Below are 24,294 nucleotides of genomic sequence, written 5' to 3'. Positions count from 1 at the left end.
ATTTCAGCTAAGCTTCCTGCCACTGTGTAACAAGAATCTCCTTTCCTCCCCAATTTCCAGTAGCACATTCCTCATTTGAGTCCTCACCAACAATGCTTTTAAATGTCCATATTTCTACCAACAGTCTGTTTATGAAGATTTAGGTATTCTCTTAGACTATATAGTGTTTCTCTAAGGTGTTCTGCATTTCTGAGCCCTCACCTGCAGTCTTTAACATCTATATTTCAACTAAGCCTGTTCAAGGCAATCTAGGCTTTTGAAAATCATGCTCCTCAATATTCTACCAGCCTCTACCATTCCAAATCCACTTGCACATTTTTTAGGTATTTGTTACAGCTACACCCCATACTTTCTGGTACCACATTCTGTATCAGTTTCTTGATGCTGCTATAACAAATTACTACAAACTGGGTGGTTTAAAACAACAGAAATTAATTTTGTCATACTTCTGGGAAGCCATAAGTTTGAAACCAATTTCATTAAGATCACATTGTCAACAGGGCTGCATCCTTTCTGGAGGCTTCAGGGGAGAATCTGTTTCCTTTTTTTCCAGCTTCTAGAAGCTGCCAGCATTCCTTGGCTCATAGCTGCTGCCTCCATCTTCAGTGTAATCATTCCAACCTCTGCTTTCATTGCCCTATTTCCATTTTCTGTCTTTGACTTTGTTGACCCTTTTAATAAAGCCCCTGTGATTATATTGAGCCTACCAGGATAATCTTCCCATCTACAAGCTTCTTTTACCATGTAAAGTAAAATACTCACAGGTTCTAAGCATTAGAACATGGACATCTTTGGGGCCATGATTTACCACCACCAATCTTGACACATTTAGCATAGAAGTATTATTTATAGAATACTACACCCAATACTCTTGTCAAGTGTACAGGGAACGTTCACCAAGGGAAAGCTTATCTTGGGCTATAAAGTAAGTATTAATAATTCTCAAGACTAAAATTTTACACAGTATGTTCTCTGACCAAAATTAAATTAGATATCAATAAAAATACGATACCTAGAAAAATGTTTGAAAATTAAACATACACTTCCAAATAACCCATTTGGGGTCAAAGAACACCACCACAACGAAAGTTAGAAATTATTTTGAACTGATGGAAAACAAAAATACTATATAATACAGATTATATTAAGAAGATGCTTAGAAGGTACTTAGAAAAAGCAGTGCTTAGAAGGATATTTATAGCGTTAAATGTTTTCTAGAAGAAAAGGTTAAAAATCAATGCTGCTTCTCACTTAAGAAGCTGGAAAAAGAAAAAATTGAATCCAAAGCCTGATTAAGAGAAAAAGGAAACATAGATTATACTAGTATCAGAAATGAAATAGAGATCAATGAAATGAAATTTATTGATCACTACAGATCAATAAATATTAAAAGGACAAGGGAATTTTTATCAATAACTGTATGCCAAAAAATTCAACAACCTAGATAGAATGGACAAATTCCTTGCTAAGATAACTTACAAAATTAATACACAAAGTGAAGTAGAAAAATTGCTATATACCTAATAAAGAATTACATTTTCAGGAAAAAGTCTTTCTACAAAGAAAGCCCCTTGCCCAGAAAGTTTTCAGAGGTGGATTCTATCAAACATTTAAGGAAATAATAAAAACCTTAACACAAATTTTCAAAGAACAGGGAAGGAAATGCTTCTCAAATGATTTTTTGAGGCTAGCACAAATATGATAACAAAACGGTATAAGGACACTACAAGAAAAAAATTCAGTAAATGTACACTGAAGATTATTTTAAATGTTATATAAAAATATAAACAGATACTAAACTCTGTTTAATGATACTCATGCTGAAATATTTTGAAAGTGTACACTGCAAAGTGTATTTCGATACAAAATACATTAGTACTTATGAATGTACCCAATATAAAGATGACTTAGGACAAGACTAGACTGACAGATATATGACAAAAATAAATATATTAAAACAGTAAAGGAGGAGAGGGCATAGCTTAGTGGTAGAGTGTGTGCCTAGCATGCACAGGGTCCAAGGTTCAATCCCCAGTACCTCCATAAAAAAATCCAAAACCTAATTATCTCTCCCCCCAAAGTAAAAAATTAAATTAAAAAAAAAGAATCTGCATAAGCAAGTACAGATGTAGAACACTTTGGGAAAAAAAAGCAATAAAGGTCGTCTAGGCACTGATGATACAAGTGTTCACTGTAAAATTCTTTCAGCTTTCCTATGTGTGTCCGAAACTTTTCATCACAACAAAATGGTGGGAAGAGAGGCAGTCCAGGCAATCACAAATCATTTCTCTACTCACTTAATAAAAGAAATACAAATGGTATTTACTTTTTGCTACCTGAGGGTATCTTCTCCAGAGATAAGAGTAATAGAAATGTTCCAAGTATAAGTTTATTGTCTTTTAAACTTCCTATCTTTGGAAATACATTCCATCCTTACAATCCAACTACTTACAATGTGAGTCAAGTAAGTTATTAAAACTCCTATATGTTTATACTAACCTTACAGGCTATGTTACTGGATACCACGTTTGGTTCCAAACAATTCCTTTGTGACAACAATACCCTTTTAATACGTCTTTGAAGTTTTGTTATTTTTGCCTAGAAGAGAAAAGCAAATAAATACAAAGCCAGAGTACCAAATAATATGTCATACAGAGATGGAGAGAAAGCTAGTTGCCAATGTAGTTTTGTGAGACTTAGGTATCCACCCAAATAAATGAGAAATTCTTATGTAAGCCAAATATTTAAATCAGGTTTTATGCTAGTATAAGACATTCAAGAATGGAAGATAAAACAATTAAATTTCTAACTGGTCTACAATAAACTGAATGTTGGTAGAAACACCAATCAGCAAGTAACTCTAGAAGGGTAAAACAAAACAAAAAACTTTGGGAAAAAACAAGCACTTGAAACAGGTTGTACAAGCTCTAATACAGAATACATTTTGAATGAAAAGAAACTGCTTATATAATCAAGCCTGTCAATTGACACAGAATGGCTGATAGTTCTACAATTATTTCTCAAGGGCCAATATTGCTGAGATATAATAAATTCTATTACCTATTGTATAGCACATCAAGCTTGTGGCCAGAGATCAGATGTGGTCCACTTTTATTGTTTTTTTCTTTCCTAACATGTAAAATATTAAATTCTACTTTTTAAAAGGACTCACATGAAATCAAATGAATTTAGAAACTTACGAAGAGTTCACCAGCTATTGCTTCATGTTTATTCCTGCACTGTGTCTTCCCAATGCGTTCAGTCAGTTCTTTCAGTTTGTTATCAAATAGTTTGTAATTTATACTACAGATCTCCTGTTGAATCAAATGTCTGACCTAGAATTTTAAAATAAAAACCAAAACACCCCATGTTTCAAATTTAAAAGAAATTTTATCTCCTACTTCTTAAAAACAGCTTTGCTCTTTTTTTGGATTTACTGTAATCAATAAAATATACTTTATGTTTTTATGTTTATATTTATGTTACTATACCAGTAAGCTTTATAAAAGTTAAATATCAAATTCAACAGAACACATCTAACATTTAAATAAATAGGTAAGTTAGAAATTAAATTTATTCTCCTAGTGCTAATTTTAGTTTCCTATAGTTTCAGTTGAATTCCATAATACAAATTAAAGGAACAATAAAAGCCTATATATACCCCATTTATAGTTTCTAAAGACCGTAACTGAAACCTAGTATTCCATAAAAAGAAATTTCACTCATCTGAAAACCAGAACCCATTGAAAACAGCTGGTTGATCTGCAGTAGTTATACAGCAATTTTGAAAATTTGAGACTTGACCCTGTCATTAACAAGCTATATGATCTCTGGGAAGTCACAACACCTCTGGAGCTTCATTTTCCTTGCGCACAAATCGGCAGATGTCATACAATGTTGCACAATGACGCTCATAGGATTTTTATAAGAACATGAAAAGATAACATGCATAAAAGCTCCATAAAATGGAAAACACTGAATTGTAGGAAATAAATATGTACGGTTATCTCCTTTACTTTAGTTTTTTTGGGGTGGGGAGGGTGTCTCCTTTATTGTTAAAACTGAAGAAGCCAGGGACAATTATGTGACTAATGCTATCTGGCACAATGCAAGCTGTTCTATTAGACTGCAGAAGTTAGCACATGAAACATTAATGCATTTCATTATCTGGCTGGTTTTTTTAAGATAGACTGGCCTATTTTCAGGGAGCATAATTCATCTCAATGCCCACTGATATGAACAGCTCTGCTGAGGGATACATTCAGAAATATCCACTGTAGTTTTTTGCTCAATGTGTATCCTCCTTTAAGCAACTTTCATAACAGACTAGACAGTCTCTCTTAATAATAAAACCTGTCATGATATATTTATTTATTAATATTTACATCTTTCCCCTAATATCTTCCTTCTTGGTGCTCAAAATTGGAACACACAGATTCTATGATAAACTCTTTTTATACTGATATCATCTGGATGATTAGTCCTATTCAGTAATTTGATAATCCCCAAGGTTTTTCCTTTTCATTCCCAATTGATCGTGCTCTTCAACATTATCATCTACTTATTCTTTCTGCAATGCTTCAGTATTTCTTCACTGGTTTCTCAACATTATTAGATTATGGTTGTCATTTTTACTCTCATAATTTTCAAGCAATTGATTAAGTCAATAACTGCTCAACATATATGTATTATGTAAATAAATGCTCAGACACTCATACTATTTTTACTGACAGCTATTACCTGTCACCCATGTGTGGTTTTTATGGATCACTGCATGTTTGCCGGTCCACTGCCTGGGGTCAATATGTGAAGCTCATACCCAGATGAACCTTGGAAAAACAAATCTAACTGTTTTGAATGGAAATAGTTTTGCTAACAAGAAAAAGCCACACAGTGTTCATCAAACTTCTCTGGTGAGGAAGAATCACATGGGATACTTGTTAAAATCACGAATTCCTAGGCCCTACCCTGGATTTGCCAAACAATTTCCTGGAAGGGGACCTGGAAAGTGGCGTATTTAACAGGCACCACTAAGGATTCTTATCAGGTAAGTCTGAGAAAAAAAGAAGTCTAAAACAACAGTCTTCAACTGCTACTGAGCTCAAGAAACTACAATTTAAACAAGTACGCCTGGTGATTCAGATGGAGGCAGGCTCTCAAAACTTATTTTGGATTAACTGCCCATCAAGGGGTGATTCCTCTAGTGTAGAGTAGACATTTGTTCTCATTTAGTGCTGATGTTCTTTATACAGAAGGAAGACACAATAATCTCCACCAAATACCTCATACATATCTTCTGCTGATGGTAATGTGTCTAAAATTATAGAATCAGATGAAGTCCTAGCTACAACTTGCAGATGGCAACCAAAGTGGCCTAAAGATTGGAGAAAGACTGGCAATTATACATATACAATACATACATATACCCAACTACCTAAGATGATGGGTAGCCTGAATAACTTGGACTTTACAAGAAGAACTCCTCCACTTCAGTAATTTAATTGGAATCAACTAGGCCAAGATGCTTATGAAACCTCAAAGGTAAGAGTCAACAGCTCTGCGACTCTCTCTATAGGGAAGAATAATGTCAGAATGGGAGGCCCTATTTCACTGGGCTTCAAATAAGAAAAACAGATGTGGTTTAGAGAGTTAACTGTTTGGACAGGAATTAAAACATCAAGTGAGGGAAAGCTAATTACTGAGAGAGATAAATGACAGGAATTAGCTAAACCTAATCTTGTCTCTGAACAATGTGCAAGAAACCTCCAGTGGTAGTGAAGAGGGAGGATAACAAACTGCATTGTCTAAACCTCACCGGGGAGGATCACTCTGTGTCAACTTGGACCAAGTATTCTGTGAGGTAGATAATAGCAGTAAATGAAAATCCCGATTTTTCTATGCCAGTGAAATTAAAATGTTCATAAATTAAATTTTATCCATATTAGAACTTATTTCTGAATTCAGCTACTAATCACTGAGAAAAAGACACAGCTGGAATCCTCAACCTCTTAAGTTATATCCATGTTTAACATAAACCTGCAACCGCTTCGCTGCAAACAATATAATATTTACATATTTTTTATTAGTGTCTCCTTTGGTCTTTATAGAAGAAATTAAGAAGGTGAAAGGGAAAATTGTTGACTCATCTTTTAAGCTGATTCTGCATGAGTCTTTCATAAGGTTTCCCTTTATTATGCAAATATACGTTCATATAATATGTAACAATATAACTGTAACGGCCTGTTTTAGAAACAGTCGTGGTTTGGTTCCTGAAATAGCAGAATAGTTTGGTTTGCGCCATTTTGGTCCATTACAGCTGATGACAGACAATCTACCACATAGTGACTTCTACTTATGGCATTTCAATGGTTAATAAAATAGCAAAACAAGATGATCAAAACAAGTCCTGATTATAGGACCTACTAAAATTGAAGCTCGTTACACTTAAACTCAGAGTTGATCAGACATGTATGGAAAACTGTAGTCTAAAGAGATGAAACGGGGAAAAAAAAAGAAAACGTGCATTTAATGATATAAAGCAAAACATTGGATAATGCAATGTATCTGTGTAAACTTGGAAATGAGGGCAATTAGGCCTGAACACAGCAGGACTTTGCAACGGACTTCAGGGTTGCCTCATCTGCAAAGTAGTGGTCAGTTTGATAAGGTCTACAAACAGCTATAGCTGCAGATCAAAGAACCCAGTGACCAGTACAAAAGAGAATGGACTGTTTTCAAAGCTCAAGATCATGCTTGTCCGACTGGAAGAGATTAGAACATAATACTGACTGAAAAGCCCATTCTCTTTCTACCATAGCACTCTATCCCACACATGATTCCGTGGGTTATCCTGCATTGGCTCATTTTCAAGAATCTAGAGATGTTTTGGTAATGAAAACAACTATCTTTCTCTAAAACCTCCATCTGCTAATTCAGTTTTCATATACCAGCTCTGCATCAAGTGAAAGTCGTCTGTACTCATTGTGTAGATCAATTAACTTTTATCATTTTTTACTAATCAAAAGTAAAATTTTCTGAAGCAAATATTTAGGCTCCAATATTTTACCTGTTCCAGCAATGCTGTTTGCCTTTCCAGAACTACACAAATATTTTCATTAATTTGCTCTGAAGTTTTCACCCGCTTAACATTTTCTTTGTTTTCTGAAAACATCCTCTTCTTTTGATTATGGCCTTGGGGAGATGGAAAGATCAGAGATAAAAATATTCCTTCTAATGAAGGAAACAGGGGAATTCTCTATTTTAGGGACCCCTAAGCAAATAAAAAAAACTAAAATGTGACCATGGCAGCATTTTTTAGAAAATGTAATTATACAAAAAATTCTGACAAACCAATCCTTAAAAAAAAGAGTCTCTTAGATAGGGTCCTGGTCTCAGATACATTTTCCCTTCAACCTTATTTAATACACATTTACTATTTATTCAGTACCAACAAAAACTGAATAAATTAATAGCATTTGATCTTCTTTTTACAATTACTTAAATGGTATTACATTATTTTTATAAAGTTACTTAGGCAGTCCTATGTGTTTTTGACAGGTGACCCTAAATTATTTTTAAGCAATTTAAAATTCATCTTGTTAAATGACCACTCTGTAGCCTACGCAAGAAAACAAATACAACTTATCCTATGAAATCAATTTTTTCCTATATTTCATTAACCTACAAAAACATCCTGTTTTAATGAAATTTACTTTTGCTATTTTAATTATTTTTATAACCCTAGAACTTCATTGGTTATTTATTTATTATTTAATTATTAACAGTTATTTGATGTGTTTCTCTCATTCTACACACATACCTATATGTATGTACACGTGTATATATTCTTACTATCTATCAGCTAATACTCGGCATGTGATATACAGGTCAATTCTATGGAAAGAAATGGATTCACTAACAATTAAAAAAACCCACTTTCTCAACTAGGCTCCTTATTAATCTAATAAATAAAACTTCAAAAAAAGAGAGAGAAAAGATATAAATGAAATAAACCAAACAATTGCCATAAACCACACTTGGATTCTGCTGTACTTTCAAAGGAAAGTAATTGATTCCTTCTTTGCCAGAATTTACTTCCCTTTGGACATGGAGGATACCATTCCCCTTCTCTGCCAAGAATGGTTCAGAAACAAGATGCTCTGAAATAATTATCATTTACTTTTTTCCTGTCAATATGTACTGTTTCTATATCTGAGATTATAAACTCCCCCAAAAGAAAATAACTATTTTAATTTCTCAAAGAGTTGCATAAGTATACACTTACTGTTATTACCATCAGTGTCAAGTGAGGACAGCCATGTTGCATCTGTATTTTCACAATTTAAAATGCTGGAATGACAGGTTCTACAGGATTCTTCACTTTTCAAAATGTCAGCAGCACAGTTACTGGAAATGACTGAATTCACCAACTGAGGTATTTTATCAACAGGCACTAAAGGGGTATCTGAACTTAAAATTAAAATGTCATTCTGCCTTTTATCATGTGACTGAGAATTGGAGTTTGTTTCTAAATGAGAAACTATCTTGTCCATTCTCTTACCATCCAAGGCATTGGTTATTGTACGCTGTGGCATTTGAACTACATCACTCAACACACTGGATGGACGGAAAATAGATTTCAGATTACAATTCTCTTCATGTTCAAAAGAAGATCTTGTTACATTTGCCTGACAGTCAAAATGGTTTTCAGAAGTATTTTGTGACTTTTTTGCCTCTTGTTTTAAGAGTTTCCTGGGAGATTCTGTTGCTTTACTTGGCTTTTCATAGGGGTGCACAATTTGTTCTTCAGTATGTTCCAATCTTGTTTCTGAATCAACAATTTCTAGTGGTTTTATTAAATTCTGAGAAAATACTTTACTTTTTGGTGCACATACTGAATTTTTCATAGAGTCCAATGAGGAAGCATCATTTTCAGAATGCCTACATTTGCTACTTATGGCACCAGTACTTGAATTCTGATTACCACTTGACACGTTATTCCCAGTTACTGCTGTTTTCAGTGCTTCAACATTCTTTGATTTATTCAGGAGCTCCATTTGCTTCCGGCAACTTGCAGGCATTGTTTTTTTGGCTTTTAATATCTTCCGTTTACTTCTATCTGGGCTTGCCATCTTTCACACCCTAGAATTTAAGATACTACATTTAAATGCATTTCTCTAGCAGACAAAGTCTAACTTATTTATTTACAATATTAAAATGTTGAAACTATCTTTCCAGATTTAGATAATTATTTCAATTAAAAATTACATTCATTTTCATCTGTCACTGATAATTTTAATTCTGTTCTACAACTCTAGTTATACAGATTCAAAATTTGTACTGCTAGTAAGCCTCTACCTGAAACTAAGTCTGATAATTTATCCGGCCACTTTTTGTTATATAACCTCACTGCTATAACCATTAGGTTCTCACTTAAATAATCCAAGCAGGCCAAACTTTAGACAATCTAAAGATTAAGTTGTATTTCTTCAAAAAAAGAAAACCACAAAAAACAATGTTTTGTATGGAACATTCCAATTTCTACATACAGTGGCACCTTTTTAGAGCTTTCCTAATCTTCAAATTTCCAAAATTAATGGTACTACAGGAGTAATTCCCAGCAGTCACAGTAGAAAATGAGCACTAAGATACACCACATGATGCCAGTTCAAATAAGAAAGCCAAATTAGGTTTTAATACATTCTTAATTATTTCTGATAACATAAGAAAAATCTACTACATAACAAAGAAAAATATTTTAGTATTTATCTCTCAGTATCCACATCAAGTTTTCTGAACTACAGGTAGGTAAATGGTTTAAAAAAAAAAAGGAACACTGCCAAATTACAAGACAATCAAAGGCATAATATAAGCAAAAAAAAATTACATCAATACATGATAGACCACTTACCTAACAAAATATAGAGTATTTTTTAAACTCAAAGACTGATCTAAGCCCTTTTAAGGCACAAATAACCCCATCAAAGCTATCTGAATAATCTTTTGATTTATCATTACCTATTTTCTTCCTTGAAACTTTCATTTACTATATTCTTTTTATTCAATATATCATTTTATGAGGAACAGTTCCAGGATTTGTGAGACCTGAAGGTTGAGGTGACTATTTACTTAGAATGACAAAAAATCCCCCACAAATTCAAACTGAAAAACCTGTCATGTATAAACATCAGAAAATCCAGAAAAACTGCACACGTTCATTAATTAAGGGCCTGAAACAATAAATATGTTTTCCCTATATGACTACATATTTGATTGCCTTATGATTACAATTTTTGTAATGTTCCCCATAGAGAGAATGGACAAAGTCTTTTTTCTATCAAGGTTGATCAATTTTTAATTTAATTTTTTTTTATTTGTTGGTTTTCTTTTCAAACTTTTTCTTGAAGTAAAATACACATACAGAAAAGTACGCAAGTCATATGTGTTCAGTTAAAAGAATTTTCATAAACTGAACACATCTATTTAACTAGACTCTAGATCAACAAGAGAATGATCTTTAGGTTCATCAATTATAACAAATATACCACTCTGGTGGGGGATGTTGATAATGGGAGAGGCAATGCATGCAGAGCAGGGGATATATGGGAAATCTCTGTATCTTCCTCTTAATTTTGCTATGAGTCTAAAACTATTCTAAAAAAATATTCTGGGGGGAAAAAAGACCTATAAAAACAAAAAAAATTTCAAAGAAAGAGAGAATAGTTCCACTCCCACAGAAGTCCCCTCATACTCTTCCTTCTAGTCTCTGGCTCTCCTTCTCCCAGGGGTGATTACTCTCCTGCCTTCTAACAGCATAGATGAGGTTAAGCCTGTTTTTCATACTTGATAGAAATGAAATTATAAAATACTTTAATATCTGGCTTCTTTCACTCTTCCTTATGTTTGTGAGATTCATGCACATTGTGTGTGACTGTGGATCATTCTTTCTGTAAAGCATTGTTGCCGTACAGTGTTCCATCATTTGAATATGCCATAATTTATCTATCTGCTCTGGGTTGATTAATTTTTAAATTGATAATCAGGGTGCACAAAACAATCAACTTCACCTAAAGACACAAATTCTTATCGGTATTGCTATAGCTTCGTGTCCTATAAAAATGAAGAATTAATAAAATGGCTGCACTTAGGCTAACAGATTGCTTTTTCTTATGCTTGCCCTTAAAACGGTCAACTAACCTGACTGACTGGTTGCTTCTCACAACTCCAGGCCCATTGTTAAAACTAAAGCTATTAATTCTTCTACTTTGTTGCAGTAATTGAAAGTAATAATCATGCTTGGTCTCTGAGTCGTTCTCCAGGGAGAAGGTCACAGGACTGTAACCTTACAAAATAGCCTTAATTACCAAGAAGACCAAGCCTTGGTTACTAATAAAATAAAGAGATTGAAAGAGTGACAACCAGTAGCCTCTATAGAACTGGTCACCTGAAGACACCATGATGCCACTCTGAGTCTCACGAGAAGAAAATAATTCTGTTGATTGTTATCAATGCTTTATTGTTTAAAAGCTATGGCTATATAATCACCCTGCCCCTTCCCCAAGATGGGCTCACAGTTTTGAAGGCACTAGCCTGTTGTGAGTCCCCTTTGCCCAGCAAAGCAATAAAGCTGCCTCTTTTCTTCTAAGCTCTAAGACCCTGTCTCTGAGTTTCAATTTAGATCATCAGGGATGGGGGGCCAATCTTTTGGCAACAAAAACACAAAAATTTTAATTTTATTTCAAAGGTACAAATCCTATCAAAAAGGAGAACAGTGTATGGTGAATTTCTAACTGAATATGCTATGTTACGGAGTACCTTTCTAACAAGGGAAAAGTTCTCTTTTGACTGGAAATCTATGAGAACTAAACCCCTTACTTACAATTTTAAAAATCAAATAACTGGAAAAAAGTTTCCTATCTTCTGGCTTCATAAATTTCAACCCTTGACTTCTTCACTACTCACATATTTCAGGTGCCAGGTACCACAGAACACATTCTCATTACAATCAGACTGATAGTCAATAACTGCCTACGTTCAAAAGTGACTGAATCACAAATGTATCCTATTAAACCCACACTAAGTATTTAATCCCCAATCACAAAATGCCCGAAGTCATTTACTGCCAGGTGATGCAAAGGTAAGGAGAAATCAAGATGAAGAGAGACAGCAGTCTTACATGATTACAGTTAAAATACCTTACTTTTTTTTGTTTTTTGTTTTTAAATCTTACAAAAATATCCAGTCGCGTAAACACATTGCTATGGTCCTTCTCAGGGCCTCTCAAAAAGGCCCAAAGTAGGAAAAAGCTCTGAAAACTTTGAGATAAATATGCCCCTATGCTTGATGGATTAAAAAGAAAGACATGTAATATACATTAATTACGAAGTCTAAAAACATACTGAAAATACTGAATATCTTTGAACCACCCATCATTCAAACAAATACTACGAGTTACTTGCATTTGCCTATGTTTCCCCATACCATGCCACTCCCAGCTCTTCCCCGTCCTGAGGTAATCTGTATTCTGATTGTTGTTAGTTGGAGGAAGGGCTCTAATTCCATTTTTCCCTCAGATACATACAGGCACACCTAGGAGACAGTGCGGGTTTGGTTCCCCATCACCACGAATATTGCAGTAAACAAGTCACACAAACTTTTTGTTTCCCAGTGCATATAAAAGATGTTTACACTATACTGTAATTTCCTAAGTGTGTAACAGTACGTTAAGCTATTAAGAACAATGTACATACCTGAATTCTAAAATACTTTATTGCTAAAAAATGCCAAAACAACTCCAATGGGAATGTCAAAGATTACTGATTACAGATCACCATAATAATGAAAAGGTTTGAAATATTTTAAGAATTACCAAAATGTGACAAAGTGAGCAAATTTGCCCTACAGACTTGCTCAACACAAGGTTGCCACAACCCTTCAATTAGTGAAATCACAGTATCTGCAAAGCACAATAAAACAAGGTATGCCTGTAACTGGCAGCATCGTGCTAATTTTAAACTTTAAAAACCTTAATCTAATCTGGCCCTTTTATTCTATTTTATCTGATGAAGTAACTCATGCTGAATATATTGTTGCCCATCCCACGAATTTGTTTTAGATGTCTCTTGTGAACTTACTGAAAATATTTTAAACTAATGAATCTATCTTTTAATAGGAGAATTTAATCCAATTATATTTATTATAAATGATATATTAAAGCTTCAACTTACATTTGGTTTTAAATCCTCTGATTTTTACAACCTGTTGCTGTTATGTTTTACTTGTTATTTGTAAACTCCATGTCATTTTAATATGAAAATGTCCTATTTTTTAAGGTCTCCATATGCTTTACAATTCCATGGAGCTTAGTATATTTAAAGATTTCTTTAAAAGCATTCTTCAGCCAACATTTCATTAACTTTTGAGGTCAAGAGTGAAGCAATATAATTTGAGTATACTTTTTAAAGTTAACATTCCCTTACTTTATTCATTACCCCTTTTAGTATCTCTTTTCATTGAATTTAGAATTTTATAACCCAGGTTTTACCTTTTACTTTATACACACACACACACACACACACACACATACAGTTGATCCCTGAACAGAGAGGTTAGGAGCACCAACTCTTCGTGCAGTTGAAAATCCACATATAACTTAGTTGGCCCCCTGTGTAAGCAGTTGCAATTCCTTTGTATCTGCAGATTCAACAAATGCCAATCATGTAGTACTACAGTATTTACTATTGAAAAATATCTGCATAAGTAAACCTGTATAGTTCAAACTTGTGCTGTTCAAGGGTAAACTGTACTTTCAAGAATAACTCTGGATATTTACATCCTGTTAAAGAGACAAATTTAGGTATTATGAATAATGCTATGAACATTCATGTACAAGGTTTTCTGTGGACAGGCTTTCATTTCTCTTGGGTATGTGCCTAAGGATGGAATTGCTGAGTCATACAGTAAGTAACTCTACATTTAACCTTTCGAGAAACAGACTGTTTTCCAAAAGGTCTGGACCAATTTACATTCACACAAGGAATGTATGAGAGATCCAATTTTAACATCACCTCATCTGTCAACACTCATTATCTGTTTTAGTATAGCCATCTTGGTGTGAGTGATGACCTCATTTTCACTTTAATTTGCATTGTCCTCATGGCTAATGATGACAAGTATCTTTTATGAGTTTATTGGCATAACTTTTTTGGAGAGGTATCTATTCAGATCATCTGCCCACATTAAAACTGGGTTGACTTTTCATTGTTGACCTTTAAGAGATATTTATATATTCTAGATTTAAGTCCCTATCAGCTATGATTTACCAATTTTTCTCACATTTTTGTGGGTGTCTTTTCAATTTCTGAATGGTATGCCTTGAGAAACTAAAGTTTTCTTTTTTTTTAAACATTTTTATTGATTTATAATCATTTTACAATATTGTGTCAAATTCCAATGTAGAGCACAATTTTTCAGTTATACATGAACATATGTGTTCATTGTCACATTTTTTTCTGTGAGCTACCATAAGATCTTGTATATATTTCCCTATGCTATACAGTATAATCTTGTTTATCTATTCTACAATTTTGAAATCCCACTCTATCTCTTTCCACCCCCTGCCCCCTTGGCAACCACAAGTTTGTATTCTATGTCTGTGAGTCTATTTCTGTTTTGTATTTATGCTTTTTTTTTTTCTTTCTTTTTTTTTTTTAATTCCACATAGGAGCGATCTCATATGGTATTTTTCTTTCTCTTTCTGGCTTACTTCACTTAGAATGACATTCTCCAGGAGCATCCATGTTGCTGCAAATGGCGTTATGTTGTCGGTTTTTATGGCTGAGTAGTATTCCATTGTATAAATATACCACTTCTTCTTTATCCAGTCATCTGTTGATGGACATTTAGGCTGTTTCCATGTCTTGGCTATTGTAAATAATGCTGCTATGAACATTGGGATGCAGGTGTCATCCTGAAGTAGGGTTCCTTCTGGATATATGCCCAGGAGCAGGATTCTTGGGTCATATGATAAGTCTATTCCTAGTCTTTTGAGGAATCTCCATACTGTTTTCCACAGTGCCTGCACCAAACTGCATTCCCACCAGCAGTGAAGGAGGGTTCCCTTTTCTCCACAGCCTCTCCAGCATTTGTCATTTGTGGATTTTTGAATGATGGCCATTCTGACTGGTGTGAGGTGATACCTCATTGTAGTTTTCATTTGCATTTCTCTGATAATTAGTGATATTGAGCATTTTTTCATGTGCCTATTGAAAATTTGAGAAACTTTTAAATTTTGATAGTCTTATTTTCATTTGTTGCATGTGCTTTTGGTGTATATATATATATGATATATATATATATGATTGGTATCTTAAAATGTTTACGTAGAAAACGTACGTAAATTTGGTAGAATTCAACAATAAAACCATTTGATATTGGGCTTTCTTTTTTTTTTCTAATTAAATCTCTTTACTTGCTATAAGCCTATTCAGATTTTCTATTTCTTCTTGAGTCAGTTTTGTTCATTTGGGTCATTAAGAATTTCTCTATTTCATCTATTTAACTGATTGGTATGTAAGTGAATTGTTCTATAAAAGTCTCAATCTTTCTAACTTCCAGAAGATGAGTAGTAATGCGCCCTTTCATTCCAGATTTCAGTAATTTGATTCTTTTTCATAGTCATTCTAAGTAAAGATTTGTCAATTTCATTGATTTAAAAAAAAGCTACTTTTGAATTTTTTTCTATTTTTTCTCAATTTTATTTATTTTCACTCAAATTCTCATCATTTCCTTTATTTTGCTGACTTACGTTTTCCTCTTTTTGTATTAAGGTTAAAAGGTTTTTTTGTTCTGGAATCCTCTTTTTAAATATAGGCATTTATCACTACAAATTTCCTTCTATAAAAAGCTTTAACCACACCCAAAATGTTTTGTATGCCTTCATTTCCATTTATCTCAAAGCACTTTCTAATTTCCCTCATGATTTCTACTTTGACCCACTGGTTATTTAGGAGTGTGTTGTTTAACTTCCACACAGTTGTGAATTTCTCAAACTTCTTGTTATTAATTCTAATTTCATTTCCACTGTGGTCAGAGAATGTACTTTGTTATGATTTCAGTCTTTTTAAATTTGTTGAGCTTTGTCTTATGGCCTAGCATAATGTACATGTTGGAAAATGTTCTATGTACATTTAAGGATATATTCTGCTGTTGTTTGGTTGAGTAAAGATATTTCTTAGGTCTAGTTGTTCACAGCATTATTCATGTTTTTTCTTATTGATCTTCCACCTAGTTTTCCATTATTGAAGTGCTGTATTGAAGTTTCCAACCATTATTGTTGAATGTTCTATTTCTCCCTTCAATTTTTGTCAATATTTGCTTCACACGTATTTTTTTTTTATTGAAGTACCATCAGGTACAATGTGTCAATTTCTGGTGTACAGCACAATGTCCCAGTCATGCTTCATATATTTTGGTACTGTTACTACATACATGTGTTTTTAATTCTTATAACTTCTTGAGGGACTGCACCAAAAATACTATAAAATGCAATACATAAGTTTTACAGTATTATAAAATGTCCCCCTTTCCCTCTAACATTTCTTATTTTAAAGTCTATTTTCTCTGAAATTAGTATAGCAACTCTAGTTTCCTTATGGTTGCTGTTCACATGATTGTTTAATCCATTTGCACTTGACATTAACATTGACGTACCTGCCTTTATGTCTGCCATTTTACCTTCTGTTTGGTATGCCCCATATCTTTTTTCCTTTATTCCTTTATTCCTTTACTGCGATAGGTATCCATTTTTTTTAATGCTTTGTATGTAGTATCATTTTTCTGCCTGCTATCATATAAAAATATAATCAATGCTTTTTTATTGATCACATCTCCAACTAATTCATTGAATTCACTTATTATATCTAATAAATTCTTTTGAACTTCCTATGTAATGTCAATTTTCTTGCTAATCCTTATTTCATTAGTTTTCTTATTGCACTAGTTGGAACCTCCAGTATGCTATGAATAGGTATGCTATTAGTGGGCATCCTTCTCTTATTACCAACCCTGGAGAGGGTGCAGTGTGTCACTAACCACTGAATATGACTTTTGCTATAATTTTTATAGATGCTCTGTATTGGATTAATGAAACACCCTTCTATTCCCGGCTAATATTTTATCATTAATGCCTTTTCAATTTTATCCTTTTCATATCTACCTAATCATATCTCATTTATTCAATTAATTTATATTATACTAATTGATCTCTTAAAATATTAAACATAGCTCATTCGTGAAATAAACCTGTCAATCATAATATGCCTTTTTTCTTTTTCATGTTCTTGTATTCACTTTGCTAACATTTTGTTTAGGTCTTTGTATCAATGTTATGAGTCATATTTTTCCTTTATCAGATTTTGAAATCAAGGTTATTCTGGCTTCATATAAAAACTACAAAGTCTTTTTCTATTCTCTAAAGAGTTTGTTTGCAAATGGTATTACTCCTTCCTTAAATATTAGAAATAATTCATCATAATGCCATTGGGGCCTGGAGTTAACTTAGTGATAAAGGTTTTCAACCGTAATTGAATTTCTAAAAATAAACACAGGACCATTCATATTTTCTATCTTTTCCTTTTAATTTTGTTTTTCCACTCAAAATTTCAAAACTTTCAACAGAATTTCAAGTTTATTAAGTTCTTCATACTATTCTCTAATTACATTTATAATATGTGCGAGATCTGTAGTGATGTCTCTTTTCACTCTTGATGCTAGTGATATGCTTTGTTTTTCTTTTTAACACTCTTACCAGAAGTTTATCCATTTAATCAATAGTTTCAAAGCACTGACTTCTGGCTTTGACTTTCTGTTGTATGTAGTGTTCCATTTCATCATTTCCTATTAGTTTTATGATTCAGTTTTCCTCAGGCTTGATTTTTGTTCCAGCTTGAGACGAAAACTCAGATCTTTAATTTTCAGTCCTCCTTCTCCATTTTTTGCATTTAAAGCCCACAAATTTTCCTCTGAGTCCTGCTTAAGTTGAGTCTCACAAATCCTGATAAACTCTCTTATCATTTGGTTCAAAATACTTTCTAATTTCCCTTGTAATTCCTTCTGTGACCTGTGTATTCTTTAGAAATACATTAATTTCCAGGCAATTGCAGCTTTCCAAGTTACATTTTTGTTGTTGAAGGCTAGCTTAATTCCACTGTAATCAGAGAATATCCTCTGAATAATTTCAATCCAGTAGTATTTGTTGAGGCTAGTTTCATGACCAATTTTTCCAAAAGCTCCATATGTATTTGAGCAGAACATGTATTCTAACACTGTTGGGTGCAGTGTTTTTCTATGTCAATGCCAACTAGTTCAAATTTCTTAGTTAATGCTATTCACAATCTTCCAGGTATTAAAACAGGAATGTGTTCAGAGTGGTCCACTATGATTGCGGATTTTTTCTATTTCTTTTAATTAAATCATTGCCTTTTCTCCTTATATAGTTTGAAGCTTTGGATACATACTGATTGAGTTTCTCTGTTCTGGTGGTGGATTGATTTTCCTCGTTACAAAATGTCTCTATCTCTAGTAGTGCTTTTTGCTGAGAAAGTACCTTAATACATTATAAATACTATATAAAGGGCAATTATTGTTACATTTTTCAAAAATCCACTGAACCAAAGCTTTTGTTACCTTTGCTTTTTCTAAAAAGTAAAAACCTTAAAAAAATAAAAAACCCCAAATGAATTTAAGCTAGGTTGTATAACTTGTTCAGGGAAACACAGTTCAGAGCCAGCATTTAAACCCAGGATCTCAAGACTCAAAGAAATCTTGTATCACAAGTATAAATCAGATAAGGTATTATGAAGAGACAAGATTATCTTAAGGGATATGTAGTGGTCAATAAAATGACAAGACATGGCCAACTTGTGCCAAGTGACAATCTCATATGAACATGAACTTATTACTTATCTCCTTATTACTCTAAGTATAGTCCACTGATCAGCAGCATTTGCATCCTCTAAGTGCTAGCAGAATTTTGTTTCTACTTAAAAATTTTTTTATCAACAGCATAAAATGAGGCAGTATAAAATGCTCAAAATAAAGTAGTTGCTTTTTAGCATTCAATGCCTAGTTGCAATCACTTTTAACTAATTAACTTTTTTTTTTTAAATCTCAGTGTAAGATATGTTCACAGTAGTATTTCTTGAGTTACAAACTTTAGCCATTAACTATCAAGGTCCCATAATTACAGATGAGGATCTAGCACTTTTCTAGATGCTATACACCTTTTCATCACATTTATATTTAAATCAATACTTGTTACAGGCAAATGTTCCCTGTATAACCAGATAATCATGATTGCATTATCTTTCTTATATTTCCTTTTTCTCGAAGCTATCAAATTTTATCTCCAAATATCTATATGCTTATCCTTCACTTTTTCCCAAATTCATCAGAACTATCATATATCAATGTTTTCTCTTATGCCCCACTCCTTCAAGGTCACGTTTAAAGAACATCTCTTTAGAGAAAGCCTTCCCCCAAGAGAATAACTTTCTTATCTGAATTTCCTATTACAGATATATATTTTTAGTCATGATCTTTGAAGCCAGAGATGTCTCTTATTTTTATATCCTCAGTGAGATGCCTTTCATATAGAAGCTTTATTAAACGCTCCTTAAATGAATACTCAACTTACAAAACCAAACTTCTGGAAAGACACCTACGGTTATTTTTTTCTTAATAAAGAGTACCAGAACAGGCTTCAGCAACCTTTGCCATAGCTTTATCATAAGCTATTTCATATCAGCAGCACTATACAAAGTAGAGCCTCAAAAGTATACTAATAGTACCACATTTAGTAGACATACTGCCTCTATATAATTAACGGTTAAATTTAGTGAGGTCTGTATACAAATGTTCCTAATTATCCCTAGAAATTTAATCAGTTCAAAAATTCAAATTATATCCAATTATACCCTCTGTCCAAAGAGTAATGGTTATTTCCCTTTAAATACTGCCTGACTACAATCCTTCTGTCCTACTTGGACTGGCAAAGCTAGAGAAGAATGCGAAGTACCTGAGCCTCTAGTAGTGCATTTTAAAGGTAGGGGTTGAGGTTTAATTAAGCCTCAGAGAGTAGAGAATTTTAGTGATACTAAGAATATGGTTTCTTGTATTTTATATTTAATACAATCTCACTCAACTTAATGAAAATACTCTTGTGCATTTAAAATTAAGTTTATTTTTAACAACTATCCAATATATTATTTAAAATGTAATTACATCAAATGAAATACATCTGTACACACCCACTATAAGAGAACTACATGATATGCACAGGCAAAGATGCAGGGTTCATGCAATATTTTCATACTAGAATTGAAGACATTAAGTAGCAAGGAAATACAGCGGAATTGAAGGCTGAGGTGAAGTACGAGAGTCGATAAGGTAAGCAGAGCAGAAAATTCAAGATGTACCTAGATAAATCAGTTCTTAAAAGATGCAAATCATTTCCAGTAAGACATTGTTCATGCTTTTCTGTTGAGGCAGAAATCAATCTTAGGATGTGGTCTGTACAAATCTGCAGATAAGACTGAGAGTTAAGTAGATTAATTTGATTTGGGTCAGACTCAACATTTCCAAAAAAAGAACTGAAGGATAAACTACGTAGACATACTTCGCAGGAGCTGAATTCAGTGTAATTAGTCCTTCAGGCAGACGCTTCATTTTTCTATTTTCAATAGCTTTCCTGTGATATAAATTATCTTTATCTTGAACGTTCTTCCCGATTTGTTTTGCAAATAGTTATGTCGCAGGTCATTTACTGGCTACAAGTAAATATATGATAAAATCATAATGAGAGTATTAAATCCCAGTCTAGAATAACAGTCTGTTTAAGCGGATTTCATATAATTCTTCTAATTAAAAACGTTTTATTTCTAATGGCTGCTTCAGTACGATCATCTTTTTCTAGGCCTTCATCAATTGTGAGTCTTCAGAGCCGTAAAAACCAGCTAGCTCATCATAGAAGAAGCCACACGTGCTGGCTTATATTGAAAATTTCATCTTCAACATAGTAACACGGAAAGGTGGAAGTCAGTTTTCTAAGCGCAGCAAGGTTTTAGACAAAGTAAAGTAACTGCTTACTCTATACAGGACACATTCTCCAACTTGCAAAATTGGAGAAAAGTAGGTGGGGAAGGGGCGATACGCAGGAGATACATACATATATATGTATAATACATACACATATATATATATATAAATTTTTTAAAATAAAAATTAACTGTGTTAAAGAATCATCTCTGCCCGCACACAGATTTCATCAATCACAGCATCCCTACCCTGGTGAGCTCCACAGGTGTACCTGACACGTTTGTGCTCCAGGTTCTTTGATGGAAAAAGGGCACCTGGGAATAATATTCAGAATTGTACATTTTCGCTGATGTTCTACTGCCTTCTTTCAAGCAACTAAAGCCTCCCCGCCGCAAGTATACCAAAACCCGTGAACGGTTTGGCAGCTGGTTTCTTCAGATAAATTATGACTAAAACAACTCCTGAAAATTTGGTCCCGGAATCCCAAAGTTAGAGCGGGGGACTACATTTTATCCGTTAGTTTCTAAAAGTAGTCCGGTCGGACCCAACGCTCGTACTTACTCGGCGGTACAAACCCGAGGCAACGTCCCTCCGCGGCGCCGCCTCACCGCCGGGCCGCCCACGACTCCCGCTTCGCCCGCCACCCGCTCTGAAAGCGAGTGGAGACGCGTCCTTTCGCCCTTCGGTCTTCCCAGCCGAATCAGAGCTCCAGCGATTCCGCGGACACCTTTCAGTCGGCCCTGCCGCAACTGCCCGGCGGGGGCGGCGCTCCGAGGCTTCCGAGGGCCGGCCCTCAGAGAGGCGCGCGGCGCCCGAGCAACCGCCGTCCCGGCCAACCGCCGCTCGCGGGGGGCTCTCGCCCGGCCCCAACGTACCTAGAGCGGCGCCGCGCCCGCCGCTTCTCTCCCCACAGCCTCTGCGAGCCGCTACCGCCGTGCACAATAACGCCCCCGCGCTGGCCCGCTGAGGTAAGTTTCCCTGAGCCCACCCCCGACGGACTCCGGCCAATGGCAGCGCGCACTTGCGGCCTCTCAGCCAATCAGAGACGATCGGGTGGACGGGGTGGGGAGAAGAGCGCTGGAGAAGTGGAAGTCGGCTGAGGGGCGCTGCAAGTTCGCCTGTCTTCGTGCGTCTTTCTGTCAGACGGTTGGGCTTACCCGTCAGTCGCGCGACCAGGCGCTGAGCCTGGTCCTTCTTTTGAGTGACTTGTGCGAAGATTTGCAAAAATTTCCGAAAATCACTATTAATAAATCTGGCTTTACAAAAACAGGAGGCGATATGCAGGCATTGGCTAACCCATTTGAATTTTTAAAAAATACCTCAATAAAATATCACTGATTTTGATTATGGAGTTTTGTGACAACTCCTTAAGTTTTGCGACCCAGGCGAGTGGTCCTGGTCCCGTTGTGTTTTCTTGAGTTTCCCAAATCGGCCCAGGGACCTGGCACCTTAGGCTGTGTCAGACTTTGTGAGATCTACCCTGATGCCGGATAATCGCCCTCTTGGTGATTATCCCGAGATCACTGAATAGTATTAAGCACCCTCACTGTGCTCTGTGGAGGAAATACAACCGTCAGCCATTTCAGTTGAGGCCCCCGCGTTATGGAGGGCAGAGCGGCTTGCCTTATACTAGCAACTACTGGCCACGAGAAAAATGAGACAACGTGGAACAATCTAGAACTCGGTCATTCATGAAATAACATACTCTAAACCAGTATCTTGCCAAGATATGGTCCAGGGATCCTGGTGGTCTGCAGGGTCAATACTATTTTCATAACAATGGGAAGGTGTTATTTGCCTTTTTCATTCTCATAGTGTCAGAAGTGTTCAATAGAACTTTCCAGAAGCTTCTAGAAAATTGGCATGTATTTTGCAACAGATGGAATGCAGAAAGAGATGTGAGAATCCAGGTGCTTTATATCATACACCAAGGAAATTGGCAAAAATGTAAAGCAGTGCCAATCTTTACACAATTTTTTTGTTTCGGGAAGTAACACTTTTTTTCTTCGAGTTTTATTGAGATAGAACACTGTTTAAGTCTAGGGTGTGTAGCATAATGGTTTGACTTACATACATCTTGAAATGATTATCACAGTAAGTTTAGTGAACATCCATCATACATAAATACAAAATTAAAGAAATAACAGATTTAGGGGAGAGGGGATGAGAACTCAGGGTTTACTCTCTTAACTTTCATATATAAAATACAACAATATTTATCATGTTGTACTTTACACCCCTAGAACCTATTTATCTTACAACTGGAAGTTTGTACCTTTTAACTGGCTTCATCTGATTCTCCTAATCCCTCCTCCCTCACCCCTTCTCTGGTAATCACAAATCTGATCTCTTCAGAAAATACAATTTTGAATATAATTGAAGGGTATAGATGGGGTTGCAGAGATAGAAGGATGGTGTGGGAAGGAGTGCAAGGCAAGCAAATTGGAGCCAGATAAGGAATTTAGACTTAATTCAGTTCATAATAAGTAGCCATGTCCTGTCTATTTAGGGTAATTGAATATCTGTGTGCCTTTTAACAACGATTGATATTCACTAGGCATTATGTCAATCAAGTTCATTACATGCTCTGTTTTCCATTTACTTCCACATTTTAAGTTGGACAATCTGTATTCAAAACTATGCTGGGTCTCTTATTAGTTATATAGTCTTGGGCAAGTTAGGTCACCTCTCAGAGCCACAGTGATCTTATCTCTAAAATGGGAATAACAATAATAAATGACTTACTGAGTTCTTAATTGTTTCAGGCACTGTGCTAAGCACTTATCCATGTTATTTAAGTTAATTCTTATAGAACGGTATATGAATACCCTGAAGTCTCTCAACTTGCCATTTGATTAAAAAAGAAAAGAAATACGTAGGATAATAGGGATTCATCTTCTTGTATAGGTTCAGACTTTTAGTAGACACTTGGTACATTGTAAATATGATTATTGAAATTGATAATGCTGGGTAACATGAATGATATTGAGCAAATCTCTTAGCCTTTTGTGTTGGAATGTTTTTTCTTTGTTGTTTACTCTAATGACTGTGGTAGACAGAATTTTGACCCTAGTGATCTGTCCCCTTATGTTCTTCTCGTGGTTATGTTACGTTACATGGCAAAGGGACTTTGCAAATGTAATTAAGGTTACTCATCAACTCACCTTAAGTTAGAAGGATTAGCCTGGATTTTCCAGGTGA

At 34.7% G+C, this 24,294-nt stretch overlaps 1 protein-coding gene across 9 annotated transcripts in view; it reads right to left on the bottom strand.

The window, feature by feature from the left end:
* The window catches only part of ATF7IP2 (activating transcription factor 7 interacting protein 2), a 50,853-nt gene extending 28,799 nt beyond the window's left edge, over nt 1-22,054 (bottom strand). The window contains exons 1-7 of one of the 9 annotated variants that reach the window (XM_074346764.1): nt 21,655-21,794; nt 20,675-20,825; nt 20,475-20,590; nt 8,285-9,141; nt 7,067-7,191; nt 3,201-3,335; nt 2,500-2,598 (exon numbers count right to left, since the gene is read on the bottom strand). In XM_074346764.1, coding sequence (XP_074202865.1) covers nt 2,500-2,598; nt 3,201-3,335; nt 7,067-7,191; nt 8,285-9,131 — 1,206 coding nt within the window. In that variant the 5' untranslated portion in view covers nt 9,132-9,141; nt 20,475-20,590; nt 20,675-20,825; nt 21,655-21,794. Of the gene's footprint in view, nt 1-2,499; nt 2,599-3,200; nt 3,336-7,066; nt 7,192-8,284; nt 9,142-20,474; nt 20,826-21,654; nt 21,795-21,968 lie in introns of those variants that run through there. The other 8 variants (XM_074346767.1, XM_074346770.1, XM_074346765.1 and 5 more) reach the window with 8 other exon arrangements.
* Nucleotides 22,055-24,294: the final 2,240 nt, after the last annotated feature.

Source organism: Camelus bactrianus, chromosome 18, assembly GCF_048773025.1.
Source record: "Camelus bactrianus isolate YW-2024 breed Bactrian camel chromosome 18, ASM4877302v1, whole genome shotgun sequence".
NCBI lineage: Eukaryota > Metazoa > Chordata > Mammalia > Artiodactyla > Camelidae > Camelus > Camelus bactrianus.
The sequence above is the reverse complement of the archived record's forward strand: the minus strand, read 5'-3'. Positions and strand labels throughout refer to the sequence as shown.